This window comes from Wyeomyia smithii, chromosome 3 (genome assembly GCF_029784165.1).
Source record: "Wyeomyia smithii strain HCP4-BCI-WySm-NY-G18 chromosome 3, ASM2978416v1, whole genome shotgun sequence".
NCBI classification, from domain to species: domain Eukaryota; kingdom Metazoa; phylum Arthropoda; class Insecta; order Diptera; family Culicidae; genus Wyeomyia; species Wyeomyia smithii.
This window is the reverse complement of record NC_073696.1, coordinates 229,575,665-229,593,998: the sequence shown is the minus strand read 5'-3', so window position 1 is coordinate 229,593,998 and position 18,334 is coordinate 229,575,665. Positions and strand designations below refer to the sequence as shown.

At 40.9% G+C, this 18,334-nt stretch overlaps 1 protein-coding gene across 1 annotated transcript; it reads right to left on the bottom strand.

Moving 5' to 3' along the window:
- Positions 1-347: 347 nt before the first annotated feature.
- Positions 348-16,902, bottom strand: LOC129731884 (cytochrome P450 4C1-like). Its single transcript, XM_055692249.1, has 6 exons — positions 16,670-16,902; positions 1,623-2,006; positions 1,497-1,566; positions 1,124-1,445; positions 828-1,071; positions 348-775 (listed from the first exon to the last, which is right to left on the bottom strand). The coding sequence occupies exons 1-6, from the start codon at positions 16,827-16,829 to the stop codon at positions 435-437; spliced, it is 1,521 nt and encodes a 506-aa protein (XP_055548224.1). The 5' UTR covers positions 16,830-16,902; the 3' UTR covers positions 348-434.
- Between the last annotated feature and the right edge of the window lie 1,432 nt (positions 16,903-18,334).

Sequence of the window (18,334 nt, the reverse complement as noted above, 5' to 3'; positions counted from 1 at the left end):
GAAAGTAATAGTTCACCAACTGCAAATTTAATCCTAATGATATCTAATGCTTCTTTCCAACAAAATATATAAAATGTCGCCGAAATCATAGACAAATGTAAACGTAAATTTATACATCTATGAGCCTCTTTTCTAATAACAAAAAAAAATCACCTCTACAATTAGTGAAGAGCTTTTTTTTACTGCATAGTAAAATTTCAGATTATTTCCTGGTATTTTTAAAATCAATTCACATCATTCATGTACAACAGAGAAAAAATTATCCAAGGTCACTATTATAAAAGACAGTAAATGTATTGATTTTGCATGATCGTTGCCTACAATTTCATTGAATAAATAAGACAGAATTTAGTAAATTGTTCAAACAAGTTTTATTGCAAACCAATATCCGAAACGATAATACCCGATCCCCAAACAGGAATTTCCTAGCACCATTAGACTCTCTTCATCAGCTTGACCGGCACTCCCATATGGGGTCGTATGACTAAATCCGTCTTCAGCCGTAGCTTCCGCAGCGATTCGCCCGGTAAAATGCGATAGTTGGATATCAACTTGATTAGTGTGGCCTTTAGCTCTAGCATAGCGAACCGTTGGCCGATACAGTTTCTAGCCCCAGCGCTGAACGGGATGTAATCGTAGGGCCCCCGTTTGGATTCCGCATTCTCCGAAAACCGTTCCGGATCGAACCGATCGGGATCGGGAAAAACGTCGGGATTGCGGTGAATCATGTAGATCGATATCAATACTTCCACTCCGGCTGGAAGAGTAATCCCATCTGAGGAAAAGAAATTATCGATCGAAGCTAACATTTATTTGAACTTGAGCACCTAATTCTGTATCCTCCATCAGATGGCGACCAATAAATGGTACTGAAGGGTACAACCGCAGCGTCTCTTTGATGACCATCTCTAAATAACGAAATTCTTGCAGCGCCTGATACGTTAAAGTGACCTCCTGATGATTTTTGCCAAGCACATTCACAATTTCATCGTAGATTTTATCCTGAACATGCGGATTTTTGGCTAGCTCATAGATGGAAAACGAAATTCCACTGGTGGTAGTGTCATGACCCTATAGAAAACATGTGTGAGAAGCAGAACTCGGAAGTTTTGCATGGGCATACCTCAAACATGAAGGTGTCCACCTCCTCACGAATTTCGATATCGTCCAATGGTTCGCCGTCCACATCAACATTTAACAGCAGATCCAAAAATGTCATTCTTTGTTTAGAGTAAATATTTTCGTCGTTCTGATCGAAGTTTGACACCTTACTGCCATTATCTTTCAGCAGTTGTTTCCTACGTTCAGCTATTACAGAATCAGTGAATTTATGCAGTTGATTAACGATCTTCCGCTGTGTATAGGCCCGAGGATGGACAAGCTCATACAGCACAGGATAACCGGCTAGAGGGTCAAAAATTCTCTTCAGGAACAAAACCGACATGCTAAACAAACCTATGGTGAAATGCGGTTGTAAATATTATAACTACAATTACCTTTTAACACTTTTCACGTAATCGTTGTCCGGATCGTTTTGAGCGTTGACTGAAGTACCCATAGACGTTTCTAGTGACAAGCTAAAATATATAATCAGCTACAGTCTAAAATTATACCAAACATACCACAGATACTATCCAGTGCCATCAGTGTCACATAGGAGTAGATATCAAACTCCTTCCCATCGACGTGCTTCTGCAAGTTAGCCACCATTATGTCCGCCTCCTTGTTAAACACCACTACAAATTCTTCCAGTATTTTAAAGTGAAATGCCGGAGTGATGATTCGCCGTCGCTGGAACCATTTTTCGCCACTGGACAGCAGCAGTCCCGTACCTAGCCAGGACTCCAGAAAGGTGTAAATTAACGATTTCTGGGCGTTTTTGGCCAGCAAAACCTTTTCGACATTCTTCGAGCTGCTCACCACCAACAGGTACAGATTGAAAATACCCCAGAAGAATGTATCCGGAGCGTGGGCCTTCAGAAGTTTGATTCCGACCTCGAAAATACCTAAAATGGAAACATGACTTACATTTAACATACTTCATCGTACTCCATTATAGATCATTAAGCTTTGTTACAGTTCATGATAATGCTTTGTAATTAAGTTGCTTTATTTGCTGGCATATTTCCTCATACTTAATGATCATTCAAAATACTCTATTAGACTTTATTGCAACCTACCATATATTATCAAGTTAATAAAATAAAATAAAATTATTGAACGAAAACCAGGGGGTTACATGAGCTGAAGGATGAATGACAATGACAGTGCCTTTTGAGCTTAAAGCAAAACTGGCCGTATTCCGTCGCCTAAACGTGAGAATCACACTTTTGTCGCCTACCATCTGCTGCAACGGGAGGCTATTGCTGAGGGTACGCAGACAATCCAACCCAGCGTCACCGCTAATGACAAACGTCTGCAGCAGCATACACTGCGTTCGTTGCGAGAGGTTCACCTAAGATCAGCTTGCCGTCACGCTGTCGCAAGAACCATGGGTCCACGAAGCCAGGATCCTCGGCTTATCCAACAAAAACCGTATGTTCATCTATTGCAACCAACAGCCAAATCCTAGGACTGCAATTCTGTTGTACAGCAATATGAAACTCATTCCCATTTGAGCAATTCTCGCTGAAACTAGGCCACTAGGTGCACAAGGTCTTTCAAATGTGATATACAGGGTGACAAAAATGTCCGGTCACACAGGAAAATCTCAATATTTCAAAGAATAAGAAGAAAATCTAAATCTGACTTTCATAGCTTTATTCAGTAACTCATAAAGATACTTCACAGACTATATCTCGGAATTACACCACCTTTCTCTGATCGAACCAGCTTCAGACGTCTCGAAAAGTCGTCGCAAGCGGCGCGCACGTGCTCCATCGGCTTCTCGTCCCAGATTTTCGTGATAACTCGCTTGAATTGCTCCAAATTTGTTATTTTATAGTCGTTCAGCTTCGACATCATGTATTCCCACACGAAATAATCCAGTGGATTCAGATCCGGAGACTACGGAGGCCATTCATTCTTCGAAATGAAATCGATCAAGTTTTCCTCACACCACGCCTGAACAACCTTTGCGGTGTGGGATAGGGCGCCATCTTGCTGGAAGCAGTAGTAATCATCTTCAAACAATAGTTCAGCTTGAGGCAGAACATTTTCATTCAAAACCGTGTCCAGGTAGTACGCTGCGTTGATTCTGACCCCTTTATCGATAAAAATAAGAGGCAGTTTACCTCTCTTGAAAATGGCTCCCAAAATCATCACTGATGTCTTATTTTGGAAACGTTGGAAAGCTTGACCGCAGGAGCTTGCTGGAGGCTCACACTTCAAACTCGATCATTTTGGCGATTGACTGTTTGCTTCAAAACGAACAGCTTCTCGTCCGAAAAAATAATCTCGTCATCTGCGCGCCAACCGAGCAACTCCCGCGATCGTTGGTACCTCTTGTCCTTTGTAGCTTTGGTAACCCCATGAACCACCTGTTTTTTGTTCGGTGTAAGTTTTAAATCCTTGCGCAGAAGCAGGCGGATTGATTCTCGGTTCATTTCAAGGTTCCTGGCCAGCTTCCGTGCAGATTGGGCGGGATTCCGGCGAATCCGGTCTCGTATAGTCTTTTTCGGCCTTGGAGTTCTCACAGACCTTGGTCGTCCAGATCGTGCCTTGTCTTCGGTGCCTCCGTCTCTAGGTACCGATTTATGGTCCGGTACACGAATTTCCGGTTGATTCCGAGCGGTTTAAGGTGTTTGAATATGTGTCCGGGTTTGTACTCTTTCACATATTCAGCGATAACAGCTGCTCTTAACTCTGCCATGGCTCACAACTCAATGTAAACAAACTGCACAGAAACGAAACTCTGCCACTTTGGGCAGCAAAGTTAACCCTTTTATTTGACATATAGATGGCACCAGAGAGATGCAACGTAGGGTTTGCAATCCCGGGAACCCGCGAACGAAGCGACGAACTAGAAAACAAGATTTGCGACGCAGTTTATTTAAAAATATCACAATGGCATAGCAAATATATTTAAATGAAAAAAAAGCGAATAGGTTTGCTACCGCTCAAGTAAACAGTGAATATTTACTGTAGTGTAAAACATATTTTGCTCGAAAAATCCGTACCGAATATAGCAAATATTTTCCGCGTCCAATGCCTGCCTAACACTTAGTTTTCTCTTCAACAAACTGAAAGAATTGGACACCAGTTTTCAATTAAGTGTAGCAAAAGTTGTAATCGGTGATTTGAAAGTATTCTAGAAATCGAACATCAGCGGTGATTCAGCAGACTTGTGCAAAGTTTTACAGAAGGAAATAACATTTTTGAGTTTAACGGAAAATTGTCAGCGGATCTGAAGCGATTGTTTGACGACATGAGACCTTTAATTCTCCTCTTCTGCAAATATATGCTACAAGATCGATCACGGATTTTTAATGTTAACTTGAATAGGTTTTGTATTTTATTTGTTTTTTGTTTTTCATGCGAATTGAGAATGAATTTTTTAACATTTTTTTATTTTCTTTGACTGATAAACTTCATTTAAAATCACATGCGATTTTTCATTCCCGTTTCCCGGGAAATTGATTCCCGGCAATATTGCAAACCCTAATGCAATGTGTAGGCTACATGCGACCCCAAAAAAGAGTGACCGGACTATTTTGTCACCGTGTAAATGCACACAGTTATTAGAAATAGAGAAAAAATGATAATGCCATTTTTGTTTGATCGAATTTGTTGACCCCTTGGTCACCAAGAGGAGACAGTTTTCAGAAAAGTTAAAATTTTAGCAATTCTCGATGTTCTATTTGAGCTATATCTCTAAAATTCGTTATGTAAAGCACTACAACTAGCACTTTTCTGTAAACAAGAATGATAGGGCTTTCACTTGAAGTGATCAGAATTTGGGCCGCCATCTTGAATTTGGCCGCCATCTTGAATGATATCAGAAAAACGCAATTTTGACCGTGTTCGCAACTACCGATTTCCGATGTGAGACCACCATGAGAAAACTGGGAAAAATGCTATAGTATGCAAGAAAAAAATTAGGTGAGCATTAGTGTTAAACCATCAATTGAACCTATTTTCCAAGCTGAGTTTCAAAATATTCAACGTACACCGCGCGATCAACGTAGTAACCTGTCTACTGAGACCAAGGGGATGCACATGTTATAACCCACCCAGTCAACCACAAATCGTATATCAATGTGTGAAAATTATCGCAAATATATCTCAACGAAGTCGAAATCGTATACCACGCTTATTATCATGCGCAGAAATTCAGTTTTTGTCGTATATTTTATTTAAATTGTCATTTTTAATTCGGCTGAAACTTTGCATAGGTGTTTCATTAGGCAAAAGATGCCATTTTATGCTACTGGTTTAATTTTTTGTAACACGACTCATTTTTGAGAAGCTATTGAAAAATGCTATTTTGGGAAGGTATTGATGATTACAAATATTTTCAGGGCCAAAACGGATGACGGTATGACGTCTTCTATAAAGTTATAGATAATATTTTTGTTTCTCCGAAAAAAATTCATTCATTCCAATACATTCTAAAATAATTTATTTTGAAAAAAAGTTAAAAGAAAAATTTAAAATCAGTTATCTAGAAAAGCTCATTTTTCAAAAATCTAATTTTTTTTATATAAACTACAAAAGATTACCTAAAGAATGCAACCAAAAAAAAAGTCATAGAGGGTATATTTTTTCGGAAAGACAAAATTATTATTTACAACTTTATCGAAGATTTCATACCGATCAAATAATAGTAATCATCAATACCTACCTTACCAAAATAGCATTTTCAAAGCTTCTCAAAAATGAGTCGTGCTCCAAAAAATTAAACCAATAGCACAAAGTGACTTCTTTTGCCTGTAGAAACGTCTATGCAAAGTTTCAGCCTAATTAAAAATGGCAATTTCATTTAAATATTAAGACTGGGACATTTTTGAGGATCTGCTTAGTAATATAAAACTTATCGCTTTGTTAGTATCAAACATGCTAGTGTTGTATTCATCATTCTCACTATACTCAGAAAAACAGTAGTGGCGTAGGGGTATTAAGGGTAAGCCCGGCCTCCTAAGGAAAATGATTTTTTAGTCGGACTTGATGGCAAATATTGCTATATTTCTTTCACAGAATCATAGCCCAGATTGTTTTCAACAAGATATACCTAGAGACTGTCAGTACTTTCAAACCGTTATTTTACAAGGAATAGTGAAGTTTTGAACCTAATATAAAAATAATGTTTGGCAACCAGTGCGGGTGAAACCGGCACCCCTTGGGGGACCACCAGCACCTAAGTTTGTTCATGAATTTACTCGAATCAACTGAACCAATTTGAAGTCGGAAACCACCAAATGTGAGATCTTACATTTTTGTATGTTACTGTTGAATTTGGCTGTTGACGGTTAGCTGGTTCTGGGGAGATTACCGGAACAAGTTCCGGTGAACGATATGTATAAACAATGGAAGAATTTCATACTTGGCAAGCCTATCACGTGGCACCTTAAATCACATTAATAACTAGTTTCATCAAAGCCAGGATCACCTTGACCTCACCGGAGCATATTCCGAATACCACCGAAAAAGCGGTCAGTTTTGTGACTTGATTCATTACATTTGACACCTCTAAGACCCCTTGGAATCATTCATAAATCACAGAAGAGCTTAAGTGCATGGTTCTAAGTCGATGTATTAATTTATTTAGCAGCGAATTACCGGTAAAAGTTGAAAAATATGTGTCAGTAACATCCAACTAACCTCAGACCATGTCGGGCTTACCCCACTCACTGGGTGACGGTTTTACCCCGACAGCACACATTTTTTTAAAAAGAGTATTTCTACTAATTTATCGCTTCAATTTACGTCAGATCGAATTCCTGTGATTGCTAACAATACGGAAATAAATCGTAGATCCACGGAAAATTATTTTAGTCTTTTCAAATGAATAAAAGCACTAGCGTGTGTTTGTCTATTATTTTTTTTTTTCCTCACATAACATTTATTTGACACGGCACAAATACAATTTAATGTTTAACGGCGCCAATTATATCTGATGACTTAAAAACTAAAGCAAATTTTTTATCCTCGCTGCCGACTACGAGCTAAAATTAAGTCTAACTTAAAACTAGCATTGGATTTCCAATCAGTGTTTTGTTGTTCAATGGTCGTCTGATAATCGTCGAATGGCATGTATGGATTCGTTCTGCTGAGCCACGATGTCGTGAGTTGGGACAGAGGCTCGTAGTCCTTGGGTCCTGGTTCTATTGTGCGGGGTCTGGTTGCTGGTTTTGTGTATAAGGTTCAAACGTGTTCTTGTCGTTTTGTTGGGTGTAGACGGAGGGGAACGGGACTAGACTGGGGCGTGGATGGATTTCAGGAAAACGTATATAAGGGACATGTAGGATAGGTCACGGCTCGCCAAGACATCACGAACAGGAACAGCCGACTGCCTACCTTCGGCCTGCAGGGAAGCTATTAATTTAGACCTGGCGTCACGGTGTACAGGGCATGACCAAACCACATGCTCTATGTCGTGATAACCTTCACCACAGGCACAGATACCACTTTCCCCGAGCCCAACACGACGGAGGTGCGCGTCAAATCTATAGTGATTGGACATAAGCCGGGACATCACGCAAATGAAATCCCGACCTACATCCAACCCCTTGAACCACGGGTTCGTCGATACTTTGGGGATTATGGAATGTAACCACCTTCCCAATTCCCCTCTGGTCCAAGCATTTTGCCAACTGATGATCGTATTCTGACGTACAAGTGCGAAAAATTCATTAAAGGCAATTGGTCTTTCATAAATATCACCGTTTGTTGCGCCCACCTTAGCCAAAGAGTCCGCTTTCTCATTACCCGGTATCGAGCAGTGAGAAGGGACCCACGCTAAGGTAATCTGAGTAGATTTTTCGGATAAGGCACTCAGATGTTCCCGTATTTTCCCCAGGAAATACGGAGAGTGCTTAACATCTTTCATCGATCGGAGAGCCTCAATGGAACTGAGACTGTCCGTAAAGATGAAATAATGGTCCGTGGGCATTTTTTTCGATAATCCCTAGGGTGTACTGAATTGCAGCTAATTCTGCGACGTAAACAGAAGCAGGATTATCGAGCTTATGGGAGACGGTTAAATTGTTATTGAAGATACCGAAGCCAGTGGACCCATCAAGAAGTGATCCGTCAGTGTAGTACATACTGTCGCAGTTGATGTTTCGATATTTATTGGAAAAAATTTTAGGGATCTGCTGCACGCGTAAATGATCCGGGATTCCACGAGTTTCTTCTATCATGGATGTATCGAAAAACACAGTAGAATCAGAAGTATTTGATAAGTCGACACGATTTGGAATATTCGAAGAAGGGTTATTATTTTGGGACATGTGATTGAAATACAATGTCATAAAACGGGTTTGAGAATTAAGTTCGATTAACCTTTCAAAATTTTCAATCACGGGACGGTTCAAGACCTCACATTTGATTAGAATACGAGAAGACAGGCTCCAGAAGCGGTTTTTCAATGGTAGTACTCCAGCTAAAACCTCCAAACTCATCGTATGGGTCGACTGCATGCAACCTAAGGCGATACGCAAACAACGATATTGTATTCGCTCCAGTTTGATCAAATGTGTGTTTGCTGCGGAGCGGAAGCAGAAACACCCGTATTCAATAACAGACAATATCGTTGTTTGGTAAAGCCTTATAAGGTCTCCTGGGTGGGCTCCCCACCATTGTCCGGTTATTGTACGAAGAAAATTCACTCTTTGTTGACATTTTTTCATCAGATACCTCACGTGACAACCCCAGGTGCCTTTAGAGTCGAACCAGACACCAAGATATTTGTGTACCAAAACCTGAGAAATCGTTTTACCCATTAATTGTGTTTGAAGCTGAGCAGGTTCATGCTTCCTAGAAAAAACTACTATCTCAGTCTTCTCCGGAGAGAATTCGATACCTAGCTGTAAAGCCCAAGCAGACAAATTGTCCAAGGTATCTTGCAATGGTCCTTGCAAATCGGCAGCTTTGGCTCCTGTAACAGAGATTACACTGTCGTCTGCAAGTTGTCTTATCGTGCATGAATTTGCCAGACATTCGTCGATGTCATTTACATAAAAGTTGTAAAGAAGGGGGCTTAAACATGAGCCCTGGGGAAGACCCATGTAGCTAATGCGAAAAGTTGCCAAATCGCCATGCGTAAAATGCATGTGCTTTTCGGACAACAAATTGTGCAAAAAATTGTTCAAAATTGGAGAAAAGCCTTGTCGGTGAAGTTTACCCGAAAGAATGTCAATAGAAACGGAATCAAAAGCCCCCTTAATGTCCAAGAACGCAGACGCCATTTGTTCTTTGCGAGCATACGCCAGCTGAATATCTGTTGAAAGCAACGCAAGACAATCATTCGTCCCTTTGGCACGGCGGAAGCCAAATTGAGTTTCTGATAGTAGACCATTTGATTCGACCCAGTGGTCTAAACGACGGAGTATCATTTTTTCCATCAATTTCCGGATACAGGATAGCATTGCAATCGGCCTATAAGAGTTGTGATCAGAAGCTGGTTTCCCTGGTTTTTGGATGGCGATCACCTTCACTTGCCTCCAATCCTGCGGTACAATGTTTTGCTCCAGGAACTTATTGAACAAGTTCAACAAGCGCCTCTTGGCATTGCCGGGTAGATTCTTCAACAAGTTGAATTTGATTCTATCTAATCCAGGCGCGTTATTGTTACAGGACAGGAGGGCAACTGAAAATTCTGCCATCGTAAAAGGTGATTCTATCGCGTCGTGGCCCGGAGAAGCATCGCGAACAATATTTTGCTCAGGAACAGAGTCCGGACATACTTTCCTGGCAAAATCAAATATCCACCTACTTGAAGACTCCTCGCTTTCGTTGACCGTTACGCGACTCCGCATTCTTCGGGCTGTGTTCCAAAGAGTGCTCATCGATGTCTCCCTCGACGTCTCGTTCACGAACCGACGCCAATATCCACGTTTCTTTGCTTTAGCCAAACTTTTAAGCTTGGTATCAAGCTCCGAATACCGTAAATAGTCGCCAGGTATACCTCCCGTCTGGTAGGCCTTAAACGCGTCGGATCTTTGCGTGTAGACATTGGAGCACTCTTGGTCCCACCACGGATAGGGAGGCCGTTCTTTGATCGTTACGCCGGGATATTTCTTCGTTTGGGCTTGCAACGCGGCGTCGAGAATCAAGCCCGCGAGAGGTTGTATTCTTCAAGTGGTGGATGATGTTGAATCGACTCGACCGCTTTTGAAATCATTTCCTCGTATAACTTCCAATCGACATTCCGTGTGAGGTCATACGGAATGTCAATTGGTCGCATGCGAGTTGACCCGTTAGTAATTGAATAGGCATATGGTCGCTACCGTGAGGATCGAGGATTACCTTCCATGTGCAATCCAACCGTAGCGACGTCGAACATAATGATAGATCCAAAACGCTTGGGCGCGCTGGAGGTTTCGGGATACGTGTCATTTCACCATTGTTTAAAATAGTCATATCGAAGTCATCGCAAAGGTTAAAGATTAAAGAGGAGCGGTTATCATTGTAAGGGGAACCCCAAGCCACGCCATGAGAGTTGAAGTCTCCCAAAATCAAACGTGGCGAGGAAAGAAGTTCTATTAAATCAAAGAGCAGCCGTTGCCCAACCTGTGCTCTGGGAGGAATATATATTGAGGCAATACAAAGCTCTTTACCTTGTATTGTCATTTGACATGCGACAACTTCGATGCCTGGAATCGAGGGGAGGTTAATACGATAGAAAGAATAGCACTTTTTAATCCCTAAAAGTACTCCTCCATATGGGGTGTCTCGATCAAGGCGAATAATATTAAAATCATGGAAGTTGAGATCAATATTTGAAGTAAGCCAAGTTTCACAAAGGGAAAATGCATCGCATTTGTTTTTATTTATCAAAACTTTAAACGAATCAATTTTTGGTAAAATACTTCTACAATTACACTGTAAGACAGAGATAGAATCCTTCATATACGCAGTTGAATTAGGCATCGAAGGATACAATCGCTGCAAGGAGAGGCCATTGGGCAGTCAACTGCTTCAAAAATGATCTAACTGTTGGGAGGAATGCTGTAAGAAAAATTTTAATTGGATCGGGTACATTGAAAGTTTCAAAAATCCAGTCCACAATGTCAGAAAATTTCACTAATCCAGAGTTTGTTTCATCAACTGGGAGTGCAAAAGGAGCAACTGGGGTTTTAGATGTTCCTGGCAGTGCTGGGAACTCCTTCTGGGACTTTAAATTTGCAAGCCCAGGAGGAGTTTGCTTCGGTTTTTCCGCAGCACTGTTTGGTTTGCTTGTAACTTTCATTTCACTTTGAGAAATCTTAGGACCTTTTCTGGGAAGTTTAGGAGAGGAAATATTTTTCCTCTTTCTAGACTCCCCAGGATTGGCGTAAGATGTTCCCGCTGGTGAATCGTCAGAATCGGTTTCATCAGAGGACAACAGATCATAAGGGTTTGATGTAATGGGAGAAGTGGTAACGGTCTTCTTCAGCATCTCAGCGTAAGAACGCTTCGAACGCTCTTTGAGAGACCTCTTTATTTTATCCCTGCGCTGCATGTACACCGCACATGTCGAGAGCTCATGCAGATTTTCTCCGCAGTGAATACACTTTTCAGCGTTAACACTGCAAGAATCTTCCGCATGAGACTCCCCACACTTGCCACAACGTGCCTTATTGCAGCAGTAGGCGGCTGTATGGCCTAACTGCTTGCAATTCAGGCAGTTCATGACGCGGGGCACGTAGAGCCTCACAGGGAGACGAACCCGGTGGATCGAGACGTGGCTTGGTAGTGCAGACCCGGCGAACGTAACTCGAAACGAGTCTGACGGAGTGTATACTGTTTTGCCACCGATGATCGATGCTGACCGCAATTGCTTGCAGTCGAGCACCTTTACATCGGGACATGTTTTGTTCTTAAAGCACCCTTTGGCACTTTGCAGTATACACTCGACGGACAGACTCGAATCGGTTATGACACCGTCGATCTCCACGTCTCGTGCGGGTATGTAAACGCGATACTCGCGTGTGAAGAGCTCAGAGCAAGCTATATCGTTGGCCTCTTTCAGGTTACTGACCACGACACGGAGCTTGTTAGGCCGGACCTTGGAAATTTCGGTCACGCCCTTGTACTCCTTCGTCAGGTCTTTAGAAATCTGCAAGAGGTTCAACTTTTTCGATTTCGGTCCCGCCTTTGGCCGAAAATAAACAGTATAGCTGCCCTGGGCTCCGTCTGGGTAAAGCCTGGGGCGAGGGGGGACTGAAGAATGAACAGGGGAGGGGGTAACAGAAGGGTCAGGGTCAGAGGGGTTCGGGGATGGTGGCGCGGGAGGCGAGGGATCTACATCCATCGCGCTAAGTCTAGCGCACTAGCGCTGACAAGAACACGTACCTTTTTATTTCTCCCTTCCAGTAAGGTTGGTTGTCCGATCGTTCGAAGTAGCAGCCGTTACAGCCAGCAGCACCAATACAGCAGCACCAAACAGCCACCAGCAGCGAGCCAGGTGTGAGATCACTCCACACAGCGATACAACTCACTGACACTGATGGCTTCTTCTTTTTCCTCGTTTGTGTCTCGTCCACTGCTGTAGTACAATCCAGCCAGCAGCCGGCTTACGCACCAGCTGGCAGTCACGATGCGAAACAGTTGCACAAAGGCACGACCTTGAACCCGGATTTATTTCGCTCGACCAGGCAAACAATGCCAACACTTGTTCACACGTCTTTTGTTTTATACTCTATCGGACCGATCACCAAACACGTCCAGTACTGATGCGTGTTCGGCACAGAATGGTGTCTATTATTTTGACGTTTGACGTTTCACGGTGGCTTCGGTGTGTCTTTTAATATCTAAAATATTAAATATCATCACTTCACATATTCCAAAACACAGTTAATTAGCGTTTTCTAGTAAAATCCAAGGGGTGACGGTCTTACCCTCAGTGCTGGGCTTACCCCCAGTACCCCTACTAGTTGTAGCATCAATCGTTTAAGATGTATGGAGCTAGTAGGGTTATAACATGTGCATCCATTTAGTCTTAGTAGACAGGTTACTACGTTGATCGCGCGGTGTACGTTGAATATTTTGAAACTCAGCTTGTAAAATAGGTTATATTGATGGGTTAACATTAATGCTAACCTAATTTTTTTCTTGCATCTTGTAGCATTTTTTCTCAGTTTTCCAATGGTGGTCTCAGATCGGAAATCAGTAGTTGCGAACACGGTCAAAATTGCGTTTTTCTGATATAATTCAAGATGGTGGCCAAATTCAAGATGGCGGCCTAAATTCTGATCACTTCAAATGGAAGCCCTATCATCCCTCTTGACAGAAAAGTGCTAGTTGTAGTACTTCACATAATTGATTTTAGAGATATAGCTCAAACAATACATCAAGAATTGCTAAAATTTCAACTTTTCTGAAAACTACCTCACCCCTTGATGGCCAAGGGGTCAACAAATTCGATCAAACAAAAATGGCATTATCATTTTTTCTCTATTTCCAATAACTATGTGCATTTATATCAAATTTAAAAGCCCTTGTGCACCACTAGGCCTAGTTTCAGCGAGAATTGCTTATTTGAGAATTCATTCAACGGAATTTGGTTACCATCGCAGTGGAAGTCCCAACGACTAAAGGCACACAAGAGATAGTCGTTACTTCCGCTTACATCCCGGGGATTGTGGACGAGATACCACTACCCTAAGTCGCAGTACTGCCAATGCGCACCCCGCAGCCTGGGGCAGCTCGGATGTAAACACACCTCACCTGCTTGAATACTTTTCTAACAACGTTAATGTATGCAACGTAGGGAACGAATCAACTTTCACTAACGCTATTAGACAAGAGGTCTTAGATCTCACTCTATGTAGCGCCTCGATAGTGAAGAGGGTCAAAAACAAGCATGCATCCAAAGAAAACTAACTGGAACTCTTTCAAGAAACATCTTGTTGACTCAAGGACATCCTGTCATACAAATATTCGATCTCCAGTCGAACTGGACATCGAAGCAAGTAACCTACAGCACAGGATCACGGAAGCTTTTACTTCAAACTGTCCGCTAACGCCATGGTGTGCCCTGGTGGAACAAAACTCTCAGCAACCTTCGTCGGGAAGCTAGACGCTTGTTCAACAGGGCTAAACAAAGCTACACAAAGCCAAAAAGAGATCCAGAACTCGATAGTGTGAGGACATTCAGATTATGCCTGAGGCAATTCGACTGCAAAAAGCGATGTTCAAAGATCATACGAATTATCTTGGGCAATCGAATAGGGTAGACGCAAGTATAACTGTCACTTCCAAGGAAACGCTGGATGTTCTCATGAACATTCACTTTCCTGGCTCGACAGTGGCTTAAAGAGCCTCGGATCCAGTGCTCGCTCGTCGACTATTCATGGAGACTTATATCAACTAGGCACTAAGCTCTTTTGAGCCTATGAAGTCACCATGACCGGATGGCATTCCAAATCGGACGGAGTCATCATATCCAAACTCATCAGCCTTTTTCGGGCCAGCTTTACTCTTGGACATATCCCGGTCATCTGGCGGAACGTTAAGGTGGTGTTTATAACGAAACCGGACAAAAAATTGCCCAAAGCTTTCAGACCTATAAATCTGACTTCAACTCTTCTCAAGTTGATGGAGAAAATTACGGAAAACTACATCCGCAATGATTTTCTGAAAGAGTTACTTTTGCCTAAGAATCAATACGCCTATCAACAGGATTAATTTCCTTATTCGCTTGAGGGTGTTGAAACAACAGCTAGCTATAAATAATAGTCTCTACTGAGTAAATGTACGATGTGCAGGAATTGGATAAGCGATACAAAACTCGATTCTAGAACTACGTCTCCAATGTTCTGCGGTGGTGTAACGGAAACACAGCAGACAGGAGATTGGAAGTTGTGGGTTCGAGTCCCACCTGCTGAACTATATTTTTCGTAGTTTCTACTATCATATTTTTAGTTAATTTAACCCTCTAGTGCCTAGTGCCGCCTTTAGGCGGTATTCAGTTAAACCTCTTTTTTTTAAGGGGGGGATTTGTTAGTAGCTTAAGTTTTTATGATAAATATTAATAAATAATGAGTATGTGTGTCCAATCACAAATGGTGACTTCTCAACACTGTTAGAAATTTGTAATTTTAATTGTTAGGATTTGTTTGCTTTCGCAATTAGGATTGCAATTGAGGATTGCAACGATTTTTGTCGAAAATTGTTAATAATTTTATTGGACATAGCTTCAAATGGTTCAACACCAGTTAGTCTATGTAATTCGAGTGTACCAAACCAAGGAGGACGCTTCAAAATCATTTTCAGAATTTTATTCTGAATCCTTTGGAGCGTTTTCTTCCTTGTTGAACAGCAACTTGACCAGATCGGTACAGCATGAAGCATTGCTGGTCTAAAAATTTGTTTGTAAATCAAAAGTTTGTTCTTTAAACAATGTTTAGAATTCCTGTTAATGAGAGGATATAAACATCTCGTATATTTGATGCACTTGGCTTGTATACTCTCAATGTGCTCTTTGAAAATAAGTTTTTTATCGTAAATAAGTCCCAAGTACTTAACCTTGTCAGACCAACTTAACCCCATTCATTTTGAGTTAAACCTCTAAAAAGCTTCAATAAGAACTTAAAAAATGTTTATGAAGCTTCATAATGATTTTTTCGAAGCCCGTCTAAAAACTAATTTCGGCACTAGAGGGTTAATTTTCCATCTTCATTACTTCATTTACTCCTTGAACCAAAAAATAACAATAAATTCCTTGAAGTTAATATCAAAATTTTGAACTGAGCTATCGTGAATTGACTTATAGTGGACCACCCACCAGACTCCAGAATAATTCAATTATTGTGAAATTTCGAAGGAAAAAACTTTCGAAGGAAAACTTCCATCGGAAAACATCTTGTCCAGCCAGCCTGCATTACAAGCATTTATAAATTACGATTTATGTTAAGGGAAATTGAGTTGATCTGACAGGTGGTTCACTATAGGTTAATAAAGTAAAGTACCCTAGGTTTCAGAAAGCGAGGATGTATCGCATGAATTGAAAATATTTCAAATAAATCCTTTTTAAGTATAATAGATATTCATACAATGAATTTGCCTTCGATCTTTGCATATGGACACGGAATAGTTGACTACTTCTAAAATCATCCACTGGTTGAGAGGAATTCTGTACCAAATTTTTCAATGGTACTTTTCTCCAGAAGGAGTTTACTGCGGTTTTTTTTTTTTTGCTGCACTTTATGTTTTTTATTCTTGTCCAACTATAACCAAATAATATATTTGTGACCTAGAACACAGAAAATGATCTATTCAACAACAAACTAAATGCTCAAGTTTCGGCAAAAATCTGCGCGTTTCAACACTCTTCTTCGTAAGTAAATAAATCAATCGCCCAGGTTATCAAACAACCCGGATTCCGCACACTGAATTTGAACCTTGTACTCTTGATCACTCTTCTCCGTCTTCTTGATAGTACCACAGAGCAAAAACAGATGAAACATCATTTACTAGGGATTCTCCTCACTCTAATCAAAGCAAGAGTTAGTCATTTCAACAATTAGGTGAGCGCATTACGAACAAATCCTATCTCATGAACGCCCGAAAGCACGGTTCCGCTAACCTGGCACATCCGTTGTATTGAATTCCAACAGGTTTCCAAGCACCGGCAGTGGCTTCGGTCCACCGAAATGGGCCGCAATTTTCTTCAACCTACGATGCTGACGCACATATTGAATCACGAGATATACCACCGTTCCCACTATTAACGCCAGGAAGTACATCGTTGCTCTTCGCTCTAACTTTCTACAGCTGTTACCCGAACACTACGAAGGACACCGGTAGACTGAAAATTCGATTACGAGTTCGGCAAGGCAAGGGGGTACCACCAGTGAATCGGTTTGATTAAGTCATAAATAATAATAAACGATTTATTTTTGCGTCTTATCACCTTGCGATTCCCGTCAAAATAAAAAAAACTGCACTGATAACCGCTATCAGCAGGGTTATTGCCGGTTTTCTTATGTTTTCTTCCCATCATGATTGCGGCTACCGAGTACATTAATCTCTACGAGCCTCTGATGGGTTCAAAGTTTGAATCCGAAACCTGCTTTCTTTTTTTATGCTGAAAATAATTGAAAGTTCAAAATCGCTTCGTCTCTCAGTACGAACGCAATAGATTTTCGTCGGCCGTAACTCCACGTCCGCGTTCTTTTCTTCGGGAAACCTTTCCGTTGATCGAAGTGATGCTCCAATCCATAAGTCAATGAATGGGTTGTTTCATAATTTCACCAGCTTAATGTTTACTAGGTCTGATTTCTGTCAGATTTCTAACTGCTTCTTTTAGATTAATAAGACGTTTATCCTAGATAATAAAGTTATAGACGCAACAGGAATTTGGTACCAGCTTCAACCCTTTACACACATACACAATCTTCTCTGTCAGTTGCTGTATGAGCTGCTCGGCATAGGATAACAGAAGCTGGCAGAACTTGGATTGGGAGAAACTGGGTCTGTGCTAAGACTTTTCCATTTCACTTGGATGCCTCCAGAAGGATTTTCATTACTTTGCAAAAAACTATGAAAAGAAAAAGAAAAAGAAAAGACTATGAATTATGGCATACAGTTCACAGTGCTTTCGAATTTGTGAGAAAATTAGTTATAATTAAGTACTCAGTAGCATCGTCTCAATTATACAAAATAGGAATAAAATTGAAGCATTATGGTACCATGGAACGGGGTGAAACCGATCAATTTTTATAACAATTTCCAATTAACTAGCTTCATGTACATTTTTCCCAAAATAGTATATATTCAAAACAAGTACTGGCATGTGCTCTAGAAAACCTCTATGGCTATTGGTGAAATTTCTGTCGTCTACTTCATGAAATACATTCGAGAATTCTCTGAGGTAATATGAGAAAAATCGGGGTGAAATTGATCACCCCTGAAATTCATACATTCTATTGGAAACGTGCTTTTTTTCTTTATGTTTATGATAAATGATGATTTCTGGACTGAAAAATATCACAGGTAGTTTGGAAACGAAAATAACGATATTTCAGGTTAAAGTTTATTCCTTTTGGTTCACGAGCTGCAGTTTGCTAAATTCGCTCTCATTTGATCATCGATAAATCGATTTCAATTCGGTTTGTTGCAAAAGCTTAAAAACTAGCTCTGAAATTGATATCTTTGAGGTTTCCTGTGAATTCATCAGTATTCATTTGATGGTGTGAAAAAAATCATTGTTGAAAATTATATTTTTTGAGCTTTTATCAAACTTTACTCA